Here is a 16298-nt window from a genome sequence, read left to right as displayed (position 1 = left end):
GATACAACAGATAAACCAAAATGGCATGTCTATTTTGTTGTCTTTTTTAAACTTTAGTGTAACAATTGAAAATGAGTCTTTTATCAAAGAAAATATGACATTGTTCACTCATTGTTCCAGTGAATCTTTCTTGTATACATCTTGTTTAAAAAAGTCACAAAAAAACAACTATATTGCATGTGATGTGAGCTAACTGCGATTATATTGCCATTCGTTATAACTAGCATACCTACCCTTAGATGAATATAAGAAAACTATGCCGAAGATATCATATTTGTTCATTATTCCACTTAAAACTTAAAAAATTATTATATTATTATATTTCTATTAAACTATTGACCGAAGTAAAAAATCTATTAAGACTACATCATCATCATTATCATTATTATTATATGAATTGATTGAGATTATTATAGTTAAACTGGGAGTGAGTGGAAGTTGAGAGGTGGAAATGAAGATAAAATAATATAAAATTAAAAAATAATATTAAGTGTTCATATTAAATGCTTCTAGATTTTATTTAAGCACATTTTTGCATGCATATATGAATATAATACGCCTTTGGCATAAGGAGAGAGTCTCGTGACTAAATTGTCAGTTTGAAAAAAATTTAAAAAAAACACATTATCATCGGCAATAAAGAAACTGATCTCAACATTAAAGTCTATTTCTATAAAATACAATATATCATCTACATGCCAGCTTCTTTTCCATGACCTTTTATGGATAAAGATGGCATGCAATTCCCTAATATTTATTGAAAAAAATATTCAAATAATTGAACTCTAATAGTAATGAATGAATCAGCTAGTGCTGAAGCTTCCAATAATCAACTCCCCCACTGCTACAAGCAGGGAGTTGAACAAATGGAAGAGTCACAAATGCGATAGAGAGAGGGGCTAGAGAAATAGGTTCCCGAGCATTAATTTCTACTGGTTCTAAAGATGGTATATTTCCATCAGAAGTTAGTTCCAGAGCTTTTCCATTGAGAAGCATAGTCTGGCTGTGCAGATTAAGATCTTTTGCTGTTAAGTGATACTCCATCCTAGATCTTCTGCCTTCCTTTTCCAAATCATCATCCCCAATGAGATTCAAACCAATATTCTTGTTTGTTCTGGATAACGGCACAAAGATGCGAGTGGATTTGCTTAGGTTGATAAGGAGTAAAGTGACTCCCCTCTGCCAAAATCACCACACTTCAGAAATTAGAACCAAAAACTGGATATTTTTATGTTCAGACTATCATTACTAAATGCACAGCATACAATGCAGGCAATACAGAAAGAGTCAAATCTTTTTCCAATTTGTTTATAGTTATACAGTAGAATAAATGTAATGAAGTTCAGTTCCCAACCAAACACAGATCAATAATGTTAGTGACTATGGCCTTTACCAAACAAGAGTGAATGTCTGGGAATGTGATACCTCTGCAAATCATCTAGGGTTCCATCTTCCATATTATTAAGCAATTTATATTTGCAGTATTTTATTATATTTTCCTAAAACCATTGTGGGCTAAAGGTTGATGGATAAAAGAATAAATACTAATTTCCTGAGGATGTGAATCAAAAGACCAATTATTACAAATTTCTAATCGGGCATTGTTTCCTTTCTGTAAAGTGAAATCTAATAACAAAGAGATAAGGGTGTGTTTTATGACTGCATGTATTATGCAAAACCTATAATCAAATGGGTTAAGGATAGCAATTATGTTCAAATGCTTACAGCAAGTAAAACTCTGAATTGAAATGTTTAATCACTTACAGCTTTCTTTGTACAATGTGCATAAGCACGGAGATAGTGTGATCCCTTGGAACTTATTGAAAGAACACGCCTTCCCATTAATTTGTGCCAAAGAAGTGCACTGAATCAAAAGTTCACGAAATGTCAGAAATATGCTCAATTCTACCAGTTTAGCAGCACATTTAGTTTTATTTATCACCGACGTCATGGATCCAAATCCTACTAAGTTCTCTAATTCGTTAATTACACAAAATATAAGGAACTAAAAGGAACAATCTGTCTTAGAGTTGTACCTGTAATAATCAGGATTTGGCACATAAGTTGTAGTGTTTAATAGGCCATAGTTACCCCCAATCAAGCTTTGCCTGCAGTATGACTTGGTATTGAATTTGGATGCCATTCCTAGCTGATCTAAATACCTGTTCACGATGAGATAAAGATTTCCTAAATATTTAGGAATCGATGCTTATAACCCCATTGTGTCTAAAAAAAAAGTGCTACAAAGTAAGACATGCCAAGAAAAGAATATCACCATAAGATGACAGAGATAACATTGATAATGCATTAACAAAGGCATCTCAAAAATTTGGAGTTAACTTTCATGCAATAGTGTGAACTAATTAAATCCTCAGCTTTTTACTATTTATGAAGCTCTTCAATGAAAAAATCCCCTTTCCTTGCTGAATATTATAGCGCTATTTAATGATAAATATACCTCTTTCCCATCAGAATGTGTACATCAATGGTTGATTATTTACCAGGGTCCCAAATTCATATGAAAGACCCCATTGCAATTCACAACACATCAGCTAATAGTTATTAGAAACAACTACAGTGCAAAAGGTAAAAAGCAGAAAAAGAAACTGAGAATAATTGAAACTAAATCTTGTTTGACATAAACAAATGAAAAACTAGCAAACTTTTTAATATAGATTCTCGAAAGAGCCTAACATAGAAATGACAAAATATTAGTTTTCACTCCAGTCTCTTAATACATATGTCTTATGTTTTCACTTCACTCGAATCTCTCATAATGTCTATCTTATGTTATTCCTTCTTTAAGATGGGCATATCTCGAAAGATAAACATAAATCTGAATATTCTGAAAGTGTCAGAATTTCTAAAAGAAAATGAAGACTGAAGATCAAGAAAAGATGAGCTTACCAAAAACTATAGACAAAAGCATTGCTGACAAGATTGTGTCCGCTGTTATAAGCTCCGCCTGCTTCACCAACCCAAGCACTTGACCAAGGTCCATAATTTTCCACAATGGTTTTGAGACTTTTAAAGGTAGACTCGAATCTGCTAAGATAAGATGGATCTAGAATCTTCTCCACAAGATTTGGATCCACACCTGATAAGGAAAAGGAAAGTTAATATCATCTAAAAACTTAGCATGAAGAAAGAACTTCAATGAAAATAGTCTCATATACAAAGCATGTAGAACAAAATTCAATGCAAAACAATCTCCTATACCTGGCCCAAGATTGTAGATGTGGTGTGTAACAACATTCACAATATTAGTTCCAGATGCTTGAAGAAATTCCTTGAACCAGTCAGCATCAAAATAACCACCAGGTGCAACAAGGAGGGGTTTCTCTTTATGACCCTTATAAATCTCTTTCAGAACCCTATTTAGCACAGTGACATCAGCAGCATATTGCGTTGCATTGACACTTGTCCCAACACCACTTCCACAGAGCTCGTTTCCTAATCCCAAAATATTACATTTCTTTTAAATTCTTGACAATACGCTGGTCATTCTTCTTCAATCACTAACAACAACATACAGATAAAGACTAATGACACCTCTCAAAAACTTCTTGCTAAGCATAGCAAAACATAAAATGTGAATTTTACAATAGCTCACCTAATTCCCATGCACTTATCTTGTAGCCACGATCAACTGTATACTGAATAAAATCGTGAGCATTCCTTGAATCCCATGGTCCTTCCGTAACAGATTGTGATGTGTTGTGTCTTCCAATTAAGGCATTCAATCCAAATGCTACTACAGCCCTATAGTCACCATTCATATCAGATAACATCTAACATGCTAAGTAAAAAGAAGGCTAAGCTTGCATGAACAAATGATTTGGAGACCATTAAAGAACTTACCTTGTTTTCTTGAAAAATGAATTCAAGGCATCCCATCTTGACATGTGCAGGCATCCACCCATGAATCCAAACATAGAAGAATTATTCTTCACAAAAGGATGGCAAGGCTGCTTCAAGTCTCCAACATCATATATGACTTGGTCTTGCAATGATCCACCCAATCTTAATTTCAATGGATCAAAAGCTGTATGTTGATATGCAAAACATTATTAGACAAATATAACTAACAAATTTTGTAATCTAAAATCTATTATTATGGAGTGTAAAATAGCTAACAGCGACTCCACATATATTTCAATCTGAATACAACCACCCACAACAAAACTTAGACCAAATTGTGAAATAGCTTTATTGTTTTTCATTAGTTAACACTGAATAGGGCACCATATGCTTGCTCTCCCAATGCTAAAAAAGCCCATTTTTCTCAACGACAGGTACATGCATGATGCAACTATAGTTTGAGGATGTATCAAATGTGCAAGAGATAGTACCAAAAACTCAAATATTAATTGAAATTTGAAAATGCAAATATATATACCCTTTACAGCATTTGCCAGCAACGGGCTTTCAAGATCCTGCCAAAAGACAAGAACCAAGTTAAAAAAAGGTCCATACTAGATAAATTTATAATTCTGCAATAAGTTGAAAATATTGCCTTTTGCAAGAGATTGTAACTAACAGTTCCCTCACTCTTTATTGGTTGCAAAGTGCAATCCTACTTATGGCTACACACACAAAACACAGACACACATAAAAATTATATATGTCCAAGCATATAATTTAGGTTCTATCTTATTTTGCTTCTGCAGCATTTCAATTTATTTGCTTATTGCATGTTTGAACGGTACAAAGTTGTGAAATTTTTCTTAGACTGTTAAGATGAAAGGATCAGCTTTTTCTGTATTTTTTGTGGCTGTAGAAGAAAATCTTGGTGTTCGCAGTTCAAAATTGTTTTTCTCTAGTTGATCAACATTCATTACTTAAAATACAATTAAATTGATGACAGTTCAGCCAGGAAATTAAGCAGTGTCTTTGTTTTTTATGATTTGGAGAGCTTCAACAATTCTCTATCTACTCATAAAAGATAATAGAATAGTGCATTCATGTAGCAAGGATCCATAAGAACAAAATTAGTGATTCCATGCATTAAAGTCCAACACCCTTACAACTTAAGTGAAAGCTATTTCACAGTAACAATCTAAAATTATGCATAACAAGAAATGTTGAAGGTAGAATTTTATTGCGGACCAAGAATGACTTTTTCGAACCTTGGTAGATAAATCTTTTGGCATATATTTCAACATGTTTTAAGTGAACAAGTACAGAAAGTAGTTCAAGCATCTAACTTTGATTCTTAAGCTCACTTATTTTGCCTTTCTACCTTTATTTATCCTCAGACTTTGGTACTCATTATTTCTATCATTTTCCTGGAACCCACTAAAGTCATGTCTGTCTGCTTGGGGTCTTGTCAAACAAATGTAGACTATCAATAAAAACAAAAGGATCCCACTCTTCTCAGCTCATCAGAGCATTCTAGATAACATAAGAAGCCCGTCATCTGAGGAGTTAGTGTTGCTGAAAATACCGGTTGGCTATTACAATATTTTTCTTGGCAAGATGATCACAAGCACCTAGGTCCACTTAAAACCATGTTGTATTCAGGTCTTTACCAAACCCTTAAAAGAGACTTATCTTATTCAGATTATTTTATCCAGCTCATCACAAAAGTACATATCTTTGATAAATATTTGACTTTGGAGCTATGGTTAAATATCACAGCCAAAGAAAGAAATGAACAGACACCTGTGGAAGTCAAAAGTAGTCCAAACAGGAAACAGACAAAGTGGAAACGATCAACAACTGAAAAGCAATGAAGAGAGAATGTCACAAAATGGATGATATGCACAACATCATCTAAGATGCCATCAGGCATAACTTGAGCAAATCCTAGAGGAGTTTCTAGTGCCAAGGATCTACAAATGGTTTACAAAATCCACACAATTCAACATATTTGACTTAAATGCATGCTAATACATTAAATAATGCTTGTCACACTAGGGATGAGCGATAGCAAACCATTCAATTGATTCATCAAGCATAGGCCCTTAGGTGTTCCCCCAACAAAAACAACCCCTTAGTTCGCTCCAGGTAGGTGGACGACTTCCCATCAATGTGAACCCCTAGATCTTTTAATCTTACTTCTCACCATCACGTTGTCTGTTTAGACGTGCTACAAAATGGCAAATTGTTCCAAGTGCCAATGCATTCTTCTCCTGTATTGCTGCCAGGAATGTTACTCAAAATAGAACCAGTTAACTATTAGATTCTGGTTTTGTAAATTTTCGTCAACATCTTTCTCTCCAAGAAGCATAGCTAACTGCACTAAGTGGTTCCAAATTTCTAAGTATTCAATAAATATCAAGTTCAAAATTTCAGAGCAATAATCAGTGTTTCTTAATGCAGACCAATATAATTACTAACTTTTATAATTAAATTCCTCCAAGTAAATCATGATATTTTCTGTGGGATTTCTATTAGAGATCAAATCAAAGTGCAACTGTAAATTTTGTAAGAATATGATTAGCTGTATGCAGAGGCCAGGATACAAATTGAGAATGCCAGGAGCTTCAGGGCCGTCCCAAAGAAACAAAATGACCTTACTGATATGAGATGATTTGTAATAACCATTGAAATATCCTAAAATTGGAATATCAAAACAGTAGGACAGACAGGCTCCTTGCAGAAAATAAGTGACTAGTCAAATTTAACAACTGTTCTCAAAATTTTTTTGATAGAATTATCTATCTCATAGTTTACAAACTCAGAAGAATTCGCAAATTTTCCTGCCAGATGAGTAATTCGCCAGAGACTCTCAGAACAAGTCAGTGCAGGAAACTCACTAAATTTACAGCACAGACTCAGCAAGTTTTTGCAGAGACTTGTCTGATGAAAGAAAATGTGCCCAATTTTTCATTTATTTTTTTTGTCTTTTTCTGTTTTCAGCGTTTACACTCCCAGGAGTGTGAATTGATTTATTTAAATTTATTTTGTGTATTCTTTTAAATTTTTTCTTCGCCTAGTTTTTGTCTGGTCCGAGTCCAAGTCGAAATTTTAGGCTGCCAAGTTTTTGCAAAGAGTTCAAGTTTTCTACCTATGCTTCACACAGATTGAATTGTTAGGCTAACAACGTAGAGATGATAATTGAGAGGTCACTCTTTGGAGATTATTAAGTTCTTCAGATCTGATCAGCAAAATAAGGTTGTGTAAGGATGGCATCTTTTACTCCTGCATTATTTATGGGAGAGAAGAATCAAACAGTATGTTTCTGAAAATGATCAACTGTTTTATCCCACTGACAATCCAGCCAGAAATGTGGTTTATATAATGAAGATGAAAGTCTTCAGATCAGGGGAGGCTCGTATTAGCCTTTTTTTCTTTCATTGAATAACCTTTTAACATTTTGAATAGCAAATGTAACTCTTGCACTATTTAAAAAGCAATACAAGCTATATTTGAGTCTAAACCTAAATAATAGCCAAATGGAATGAATGAATTTAAGCGGCAAAACCACCCCCATCTCGAATCTGAGGAAACTGACGCAATAGCCATCTTCTATCATGACATCTAAGCTGAAGGTTACTCCATAGGCTGACTTTACTGTAACAGAGATGAAAGTGACCTCTAATCAAATTTCGGCATCGGATATTTCTAATTTGAGAAAAAGATATCATTTCTACTTGAACATGACTAGAAAGGAGATAATGGCATTGTGCACATCCACACAATGATGTGGTTTATTATTTGTCTTGGACTAAAATTTCATAAAGAGGGGGGGTATTATAGCCACCGCCTTTGGAAATGTGAGAATGAAGAAAACTGGGCAACTTCTGATCAAAATTAAGACTCAAAGAAAAAACTTAAGCCCTAATTTTCCACCTTTCAACAGTCTTTCACTTCTTTGAGGCATCGTAATCTTCTAATAAATAGTTTTGATCTCGTGCACATTATTAAAATCTCTGTCTACCATGACGAGTTATGAAGTTCACGTCGTAAATGTATCCTCAGCCTCAAACCTCAGGAAACATAAAATTGTTGAAATTGGATAAACTACCAAATCTATATCTCTGTTGCAGCATCTAAGCTGAGGTTAAGCCATGGGAAGAAGTTACTACACAATAAAACAGAGTACAATACATACGTAAATTTCCCTGTAGAAAATAGTTAAAAGGGACTGAGTATAAATGCTGAAGCATCTCTAAAGACATACTAAAGTGTTGAAATTGGGCAAACAGGCAGAAGATATATATCTCTGTCATAGCATCTAAGCAGAAAACATAACCCATGGGCAGATTGTACTACATTAAAAAGCACAGTAAAATGTAGCCTTACACTAGAATTTCAACATTAAGATAAAAGTATCGTTTTTATTTCCACAAATCATAAAGGGGGATAACAACATTTAATGCCCAGGCCTCTAATAGTTCTGGAATTCAAACTTAGATGACAAGCAAGCAGGGACCATACAAAACACCATCAAGTTAATCAAAACACCATCAAGTTAATCAAAACACTTCTGCACTAAAATATAACCCACATATAAGCTATTTCAATGAAGATCAGAATAGAAAATGATGAAGAAAACAAAGCATACAACTGGAAGCTGCAGACGAAGAGATTCTATTCACACTGATACCCATATGGGTGCAGGCCAAGTACAAGTCTTTGTTGATAAAAACAAAAAACAATATTAAAATGGTTTGAGCGCCATACCAAATTAAGCATAGAAGCCTCGCCCCAGCTGCAAGTCCCATAGTCACATTTCTCCGGAGGCCACCAGTCTAGTGTTGCACATATGAAATCATTGTCTGTCTCCGCTATAGCAGAATCGCCATGGATTACAACGTTGGCAATAACACTCTTGTCAAACGGTCTTTGGCATTGAACTCTGTTGCAGAAGGCAACCAATATGAACACCCAAATCCACATGCAACGGGAAGCCATGGATACAGAGTAGCACCTGTTATGAGATAAAAAGTGGTGATCATAGTTGAAAAAGTCCCATGCTTATAAAGATGTGAAAAAAGCAGTGTTGGCATTATGGATAAGAATTAATTAGGGAATTTACTTGCAGTCAGCATTTTGAGTAAACAGTTGGTTCTTGAATAAGAGAACTCAATAAACAGACGAGGTTAGTGGAGACAGAGTTGGAGTAAGTGAGCCATGATTAGGTTGAACAAGTGGGCATTATTATTAGCTCAAAAAAATCCGGGAAGTTACAGCACTGCTACTCTTCATTTCATCGATTTATCAATCCAACAGAACCTACTGGTTAAGAGGCGTTTTTGACCTCCATTTTCTAAATAGCTGCTCACCAGATCTAACCATTTTATTCCTTTCCTAAGCAGATTAATTTGACTCTACTCCAAAATAGATGACACTGAAATTCAACGTTAGTTAGGAATAACAAAAACCATATGATGACAAGCACAAGTGTAGGCTTTGCAGGCCCATCAAAAATGAAACTATTTTTGTTTGGTGCTGTTTTGGCTATTTATGATTTGATATGAAAGCTCCATCAATGTACATCCTCAAATATATAGTTGCATTAAAATACGCTCACAATAAATTTTTGTTACCATCTCTATTTTTTTTTTTTTCTCTCTTTTTTTTATTATTATTTCCACCATGTCTATTGTTATGTCTATTTCCTTTATATTTTTTGTTGTTTTATCTATCTTTTTAGTATCAATTTTTTGTCTTGCTTTGGCATTGTCTCTTGAACTAGGCACCTTCCATCATTTACATTAGGATTCCATGCCCCTTACTTCTCTTATGAAAAGATTAACGATGCTCATTTAGTTCAACAACTCTTCTACCATCACACTGTCATTCTTTAATTCTTTGTACTATCTCTATTGTTTTATCTATCTTTTTGGCATTAAATTTTTGTCTCGATTTGGTATTGTCCCTTAGACTAAGCAACTCCCATCAAGATTCCATGCCCCTTACTTCCCTTCACAAAAAAATTAATAATGCTCATTTAGATCAAGAACTCTTTGACTATCACTTAACCATTCATTATCACATGCTTTTCTTCATTTGATGTACGTGAATCCTTTGTTTCTTGAACACTTGTGAACTTTCTCACTCACACCCTATGTTTGTCCACTTTCTTAGCACTTACCATCATATCTTAGACACCCTCATGTCTTTTACTTCCACTTTTCCTAAGACTATTTTTCCTATGACTCCATTCACTTCTATACTCTTGATCCCATTGATTTATTCAACCTCATAGGTTCACCATAACATCTTATAGGAGAATGTTTATATTTAATTCTTTTCATATTCATCCTTTTTTTTTTAAATTGCCTTCTTTTTCAAAGAAAACATTATTATTGTAGAATAATTATATTTTAAATTTATTTTAATTTATATAATAAATAAATTTCAACTTAAAATCTAAATTAAAAGTTTAGATAAAGAGAGAAAGAGATCAAATAAGTTTTGATTATCCTAACCCTAGTTAAACCAAACTTAAACTCAAAGTTATAATTAAAAATTAAATAAAATAAATATGATGGTCATATTACCCTATTAGGGAGATGAAGAAAATCACCTTTCATAAGTAACCCTCCACGGATTAATGTAGAATATATTATTCAATATATGTTTTAAACTTTCTTAATCTCTTTTGCTCCAAGTTAAATCATTTTCTTTAATCAATTAGAATGTTACTCCAAAAAGAATAATCTCTATTTAATATATATTTATTATTATTATTTTTGTTAATAGATTTTACATTCTCAAAACTCATCAAAATATCATTTCCCAAATAATCTTATCCTATATTCTTGAATAGAGAAAAAGAGAAGTCAAAAAATCAAATACAATTTGCTTATGGTGGGATTTGAACTCCCAACCCACTAATTCCAAAAAATAACCTCTACCAACACACCAAATGATAAATTTAAAAACTATAATAAACAAAATATTAACTTTATTCAAATAAAGCAATCCATTTCCCCGCATATATCTAAGTAAACAAATAAAGTAAATGATCCCTATCCCCTATTTATCTACTTTACAGAAGGGAAATAATAAATTTTATGAGCCTTGGAACTGGGGTTGAAACCCCTCTCTTTTTTTTTCTGCAGGGCTGGAAAGGAGTATGGCTGGTGTGGGGGAAAGGGAAGCCACACGTGGAGGAGAGGACAGCGTGGTGGGGAGTTTTCTCCCACCACGAAACTCAACACTGCCCCCCCGCCTTTTCCCTCTTGCTGCTGTCTGCAGTCAATACGTGGTGCAGTGGAGGAGAATAGAAGGTAGAAAGGGAGGTGTGAGCAGCCGTTAGCCCCAAAACAATAAATCTACAGACAAAGAAATTCTGAAAACAATTTTCCATTCCTCGAACAGACTTTGCTGAAAGAAAACATGGAAAAATTTGAAGATATTCTAACAGGAGAGATGTGAAGGAGAGTACAGAGAAACATACATACATATTTATAATTAGATCAAAGCAATCAATAATTTCGATAACAGTTAAATTTGAAAGAACACTAATAACAATACAATTACCAGTCAAATAGATAGAAAAAGCAGAAATAAGAAGAGAGCTTGGTTCTTTTCTGTAGCTTATTGCTCTCCTCTCAATTCTCCTGTTCAAATTCTTAAATTGAGATCACTCTCAGCAAGAAAGTAATAACAAGATTAAAAAATTGGATGATGAATTTGAATAAAGAGTTCTGTTTTATAAACACTAAGTCTAAGTTAGCAAAAATAAGATATGAAAAAAAAGTAAATTAGAAAGAAAATTAAGTAATTAGCTCTCCAAGTTGCATGATTAGTAGTATCTAATTTTAAAAATAAAACTATATTTTAATTATTAATGCATGATTAAGAACTCATAAATAATTTTTAATTAATTAATTTTTATTTTTTTTAAATTAAATTATAAATTTGTTAAAGATTTAGTTTGTTTTTTTAAATAATTAATTATTAGGCCCTCGCATTCCTCTATATTTTTAGTACATTGTATTTTTGCATGCCTTGATCATTCATTTAAATTTATTAACTAATATTTTAATTAATTTCTTGAATTAATCTCTTTATTTATTTTAATTAGTCCTCTAATTTTAGTATTTGTAAGATATTATATCTTAAATAGCTTTTATATTTTATAATTTAATTATCAAATAATTTTACTTTTAATTACTCAGTTTAAGAATTATAATTAAACAAAACTTTCATTACATTTACTTGTTAGTTCGTCCATATTATTACATTCATTAAATTTTATTTTTGCATTAATTCAACCAATCATTAAAAAGAATTAATTTTGTATTTAATTTTTATTTTAAATAATTTAAAAATATAATTTTTCTCTATTAATAAGTAGAAAATTCCAAATTTCTAAAAAGAAAACTACAACTTTACTACATCCCTGATGGCCTTCATCAATTCCGAGGGAGCTTTAGGCTTCTTGAAAAATAATCAAAAAGCATTTCTCACTTTAAAAGAAAAATAATTATTTAACATTAATTAAAAGAAATAAATCTTATATCTAAAATAAATGTAATGTACGAATTTCAAAGCAAGCCCAAAAAAGGTTGCGATTCCTTCGAATGTTAATTTTAGCATCCAAGGAAATTATATATTGGAAGAATCTTCCAAATGAATACCCACGTGGCCTAAGTTTGATGGCCTGATTTAAAAATAAACTATTCAAAAATATTTAAAATATTGAGAAGGTTGTATAACGTAAATAGGGAGATCTAAAATAAATTGACAGATTATATATAGTATATATCTAATTTATATACATTTCTTAAATAATTTAAATCTTGAATGTTGATTTTTTAATGAATAATAATCATAAAAAAACTATTTGACAAATAAGATCAACTTTTTACAGGTAAATAGAATTTTAATTTTTCTAGAATTAATCTTTTATATATTGCAATATGTAACAAGGCACACACCAAATGCGTTATTAGAAATTAATGTTGTATTATGTATATTGTTTTTAAAAAAATTTGTGAATAAAGAACTAAAAATTACATTAAAAGATGACAATTCTTGTTTTTTAGAAGTTGAACAACAAATAATAGTAAACAACAATAACTCACAAGACTTTCTAATGCTTCTCTATAAAATAGTAATGATTACAATTTCAAAACAACAAGATCACAATGTATATTACTTAGTGTACAATCATTTATAGAACGTAATTGAATTTAGAATGTTTTCTTATTATAACAATTCACTTGAGTGTTGCATACAATATAAATATTCAATGTGTAAAGTTTGACCTAATATTCAAATATCAATGCCTAGTAATCTCACATAAGTTTGTACAAATATATATAATATATTAAAATGGTTTATATATAATATATTTTATTAAGAACATTTTAAATGTGATAATTAGTTTTCAAGTGACACATTCTTAAATTAATGTGACTTATAACATCCTATATCCTAATCATGCTATTATTGATCTTTAGATAATACATTTTCCATCACCTCATATTAGATCTATATGTATAGGCTTTACCTAGTTCACTATCATAGTCTTAAATGTGAAACTTGTAGCTCTATCAATTACATTTACCTTTAATGTCTTAGATTCCCTCCTACTAAACATTGTGAGTCAAGCTAGCACATGCTCACTTCTAAATTATACACTCTCATCAAATGAATACAACATCAGACTCTTAATCCAACCTAATCCTAACTCTAAATACATATCCTAACACTGTTGGCAGGAACATGACTTCATGTCGTTCTAATAAATATTAAGCAAAATTATATTCAATAGATGGTATGATTTTTCTCTAATCCACAATACATATTGTACAAACTTTTCAGTTGTTCTTTTATGGCCTCTTCTTTTAATTTATTATTTTTCAACTCCTCATCTTTTATAAGACTACAAATGTGCATTCCGACTCATTTTTCCTCTTCTAAAGATCAAGAGGTGAAAGTAAACATAAAAAATAAAAATAAACTAATAAAAATTAATTATTTTTTATAGAGTTAATTATTCTTCTTCATCTTACTATTTGCCTTAATTTATCCTCTCTTCCTTTTGCCTTTTTCCTCTTCTGTTTTGGTCTTATTTTCTTATCTTTTTCAATTTCTTTGTAGATTATTTTCAGTTGTTCTTTTATGGTCTCTTCTTTTAATTTATTATTTTTCAACTCCTCATCTTTTATAAGACTACAAATGTGCATTCCAACACATTTATTTACCCAAAAACTTGTATAAACAAAAAAAAATTATATTCATTTGTACTTGCCTTGTTTTTAGTATAGTTTTAATAATAATTATCATTTAATTTATTAATTGAAAAAAATTTAAAAATTAAATTAAATTAATAAGGAAAAAGAATAAGTAACTCTTGAAATGAAATGTCTTCGGAAAGCTATATTTTAAAAAAAAAATTAACTCTTGGCCTTCCATAGGATGGGGAAGGTCTTGGGATCAATCTAATCATAGCTCCAGTCAAAAGCTATTCAGGCTTCCGCCAATTACCGATCAAAAAAAAAAATATTGTAATTTTAATTATTATAGTATTTTTTTATTATTATATTATCTTACATAATGTATTTTTGTTATTATTTTGAAATAATTTATAATTTCAATTTTAAAAAAAGTATTATAATTCTATTTAAATTTTTTTTAAGGAATGCTTCAATTTTAATTTTTGGGACAGAGGAAAGCATAATATATAAATTAAAATAAAAGATTATATATGATAAAATGTTTTAAATCCATGTGATAAAATTAAAAAATATTTTATTCCTATATGAACAGTTTTTTATTTATTAAATATTTATGTTATTTTAGTTTTGAATTTTTAAAATTATTTAAGACTTTTATTATAGATATTTCATTTACTAAAGAGTTAGTTTAAGTAAATAATTTATTTTTAAGAAAATAAAATAAAATAATTTTTAAGAAAATTTAAGATAAGAAGTGGATTTAAATCAAATTATTGAACTTGAAAGAGAAATTATTGTCATTATAGAAAAATTATTGTCATTATAGGAAAATTATTGTCAACTGCCATTGGAGTAAAATACTTACTGTTCTCTTTGTTTTTCTTATGAGCTTTTATGTAAAATTATGAATGAGCCTGCAATTGCTGTTTTTGGTGCCCAGATCAGTACTTAATTATTGGTCTGTCACGGTTTTATTTGTTGCTGTCATACAACTATGTTGTAAAGTCTTTGTAGCTGTATTATAATTGTTTTCTGTTACTATTTTACAGCTGTGTTCTGTAACTATTTCTTATCTCGATCCCATTCAAAATTTCTTAAAAACAGTCTGTACAACAATTTTTTCTATGAACATCTCTACCTAAGATATAATCCATCATCAAAATGGGAACAAATTCACAAATCAACATAATTAGTGTAATATAATCCATCATCAAAATGGGAACAAGGAAGTACAAGGAAAAGACTGTAATATATTAATTCCCTGCTCCATGGAAAAAACTTCAATATATTAACTCTCTGTTCCGAGGAAAGACTAGTATATTAATTCTCTGTAAGAATCTCATTGAATTTGATGAAAAGTTCTGAGTAAATTGCTCGGAAATTAATTCCCTGTGGAAATTGTCCTTCACGGACGAACCTGCAAGGTTTATGAGAGGTCCATCAACTGCCAAGAATTAGCTTTTAATCCAGAAATTAGGGCAAATTCTTCTCAATCCAAATCCTTTTGTATAAACCCTGCATACACTCCAAACTAGTCCACCATGGGCAAAATCTTAGGCACAGCCACAAAAAAACTTTATCAGGTATTTTTAAAAATGAGATCTAATCATTTCAAAACCCTTGAATCTAAATCATACCGAGGCTAATTAGAGGGAAAACCTAGGAATCTAAACCTGCGCATATCTCGGCATCGTAAATAAAAAACTCAGGAAACCCTTTGATGTTGAGATTTAGGGTTTGCTAACTCTTCTGAGTAATATTACAAATTGAGTATTGAACCATGGACGCCGATGCAGCATATACTCTTCATGAATCCCTGAGAATTATTTGAGTGCGGGTTAGGGATCGGGATTTGTACTTTTTCCAGGTGCCACAGATGGTTCACTAAAACTACAAATTCAAAGAAAATTTATTGTTGAGATTTGTAAGAAGATTTGGATGAGGTCTTAAAATTATATATATCCACGAGTTGTGATCTATTCCTTAGAGTGCACCATTTATTCCATTAGGCTCTAAAACTATTTTCAATGTATCCTTTGATTCATCTGTATTTATCAGTTACTAATGGACGATTCATCATTTAAGATTATTTAAAATAATGTTTAACTAGCAATTGTATCTTGGTGTGTAATGGGTCAATTAAAAAAAAATTGGTATTTTTTTAGTTCTTTTATGTAATATAAGAGGTTAGTTGGTAACTCGAGATTCAAG

General features: G+C 31.3%; 1 protein-coding gene across 3 annotated transcripts; it reads right to left on the bottom strand.

Annotated features, from left to right (window-relative positions):
* Window positions 1-632: 632 nt before the first annotated feature.
* LOC131031063 (heparanase-like protein 3) lies at window positions 633-11561 on the bottom strand. Of its 3 annotated transcripts, none has more exons than XM_057962079.2 (10): window positions 11440-11561; window positions 8632-8878; window positions 4400-4436; window positions 3862-4045; window positions 3614-3762; window positions 3220-3453; window positions 2908-3097; window positions 2037-2162; window positions 1765-1864; window positions 633-1179 (listed from the first exon to the last, which is right to left on the bottom strand). In XM_057962079.2, the coding sequence occupies exons 2-10, from the start codon at window positions 8860-8862 to the stop codon at window positions 808-810; spliced, it is 1623 nt and encodes a 540-aa protein (XP_057818062.1). In that variant the 5' UTR covers window positions 8863-8878; window positions 11440-11561; the 3' UTR covers window positions 633-807. The 3 variants fall into 3 exon arrangements, with proteins under 3 accessions (XP_057818062.1, XP_057818063.1, XP_057818061.1); XM_057962080.2 differs by lacking the exon at window positions 11440-11561 and adding an exon at window positions 8987-9398; XM_057962078.2 differs by lacking the exon at window positions 11440-11561 and having other exon boundaries at window positions 8632-9398.
* Between the last annotated feature and the right edge of the window lie 4737 nt (window positions 11562-16298).

Source organism: Cryptomeria japonica, chromosome 5, assembly GCF_030272615.1.
Source record: "Cryptomeria japonica chromosome 5, Sugi_1.0, whole genome shotgun sequence".
Taxonomy (NCBI): Eukaryota; Viridiplantae; Streptophyta; class Pinopsida; order Cupressales; family Cupressaceae; genus Cryptomeria; species Cryptomeria japonica.
The sequence above is the reverse complement of the archived record's forward strand: the minus strand, read 5'-3'. Positions and strand labels throughout refer to the sequence as shown.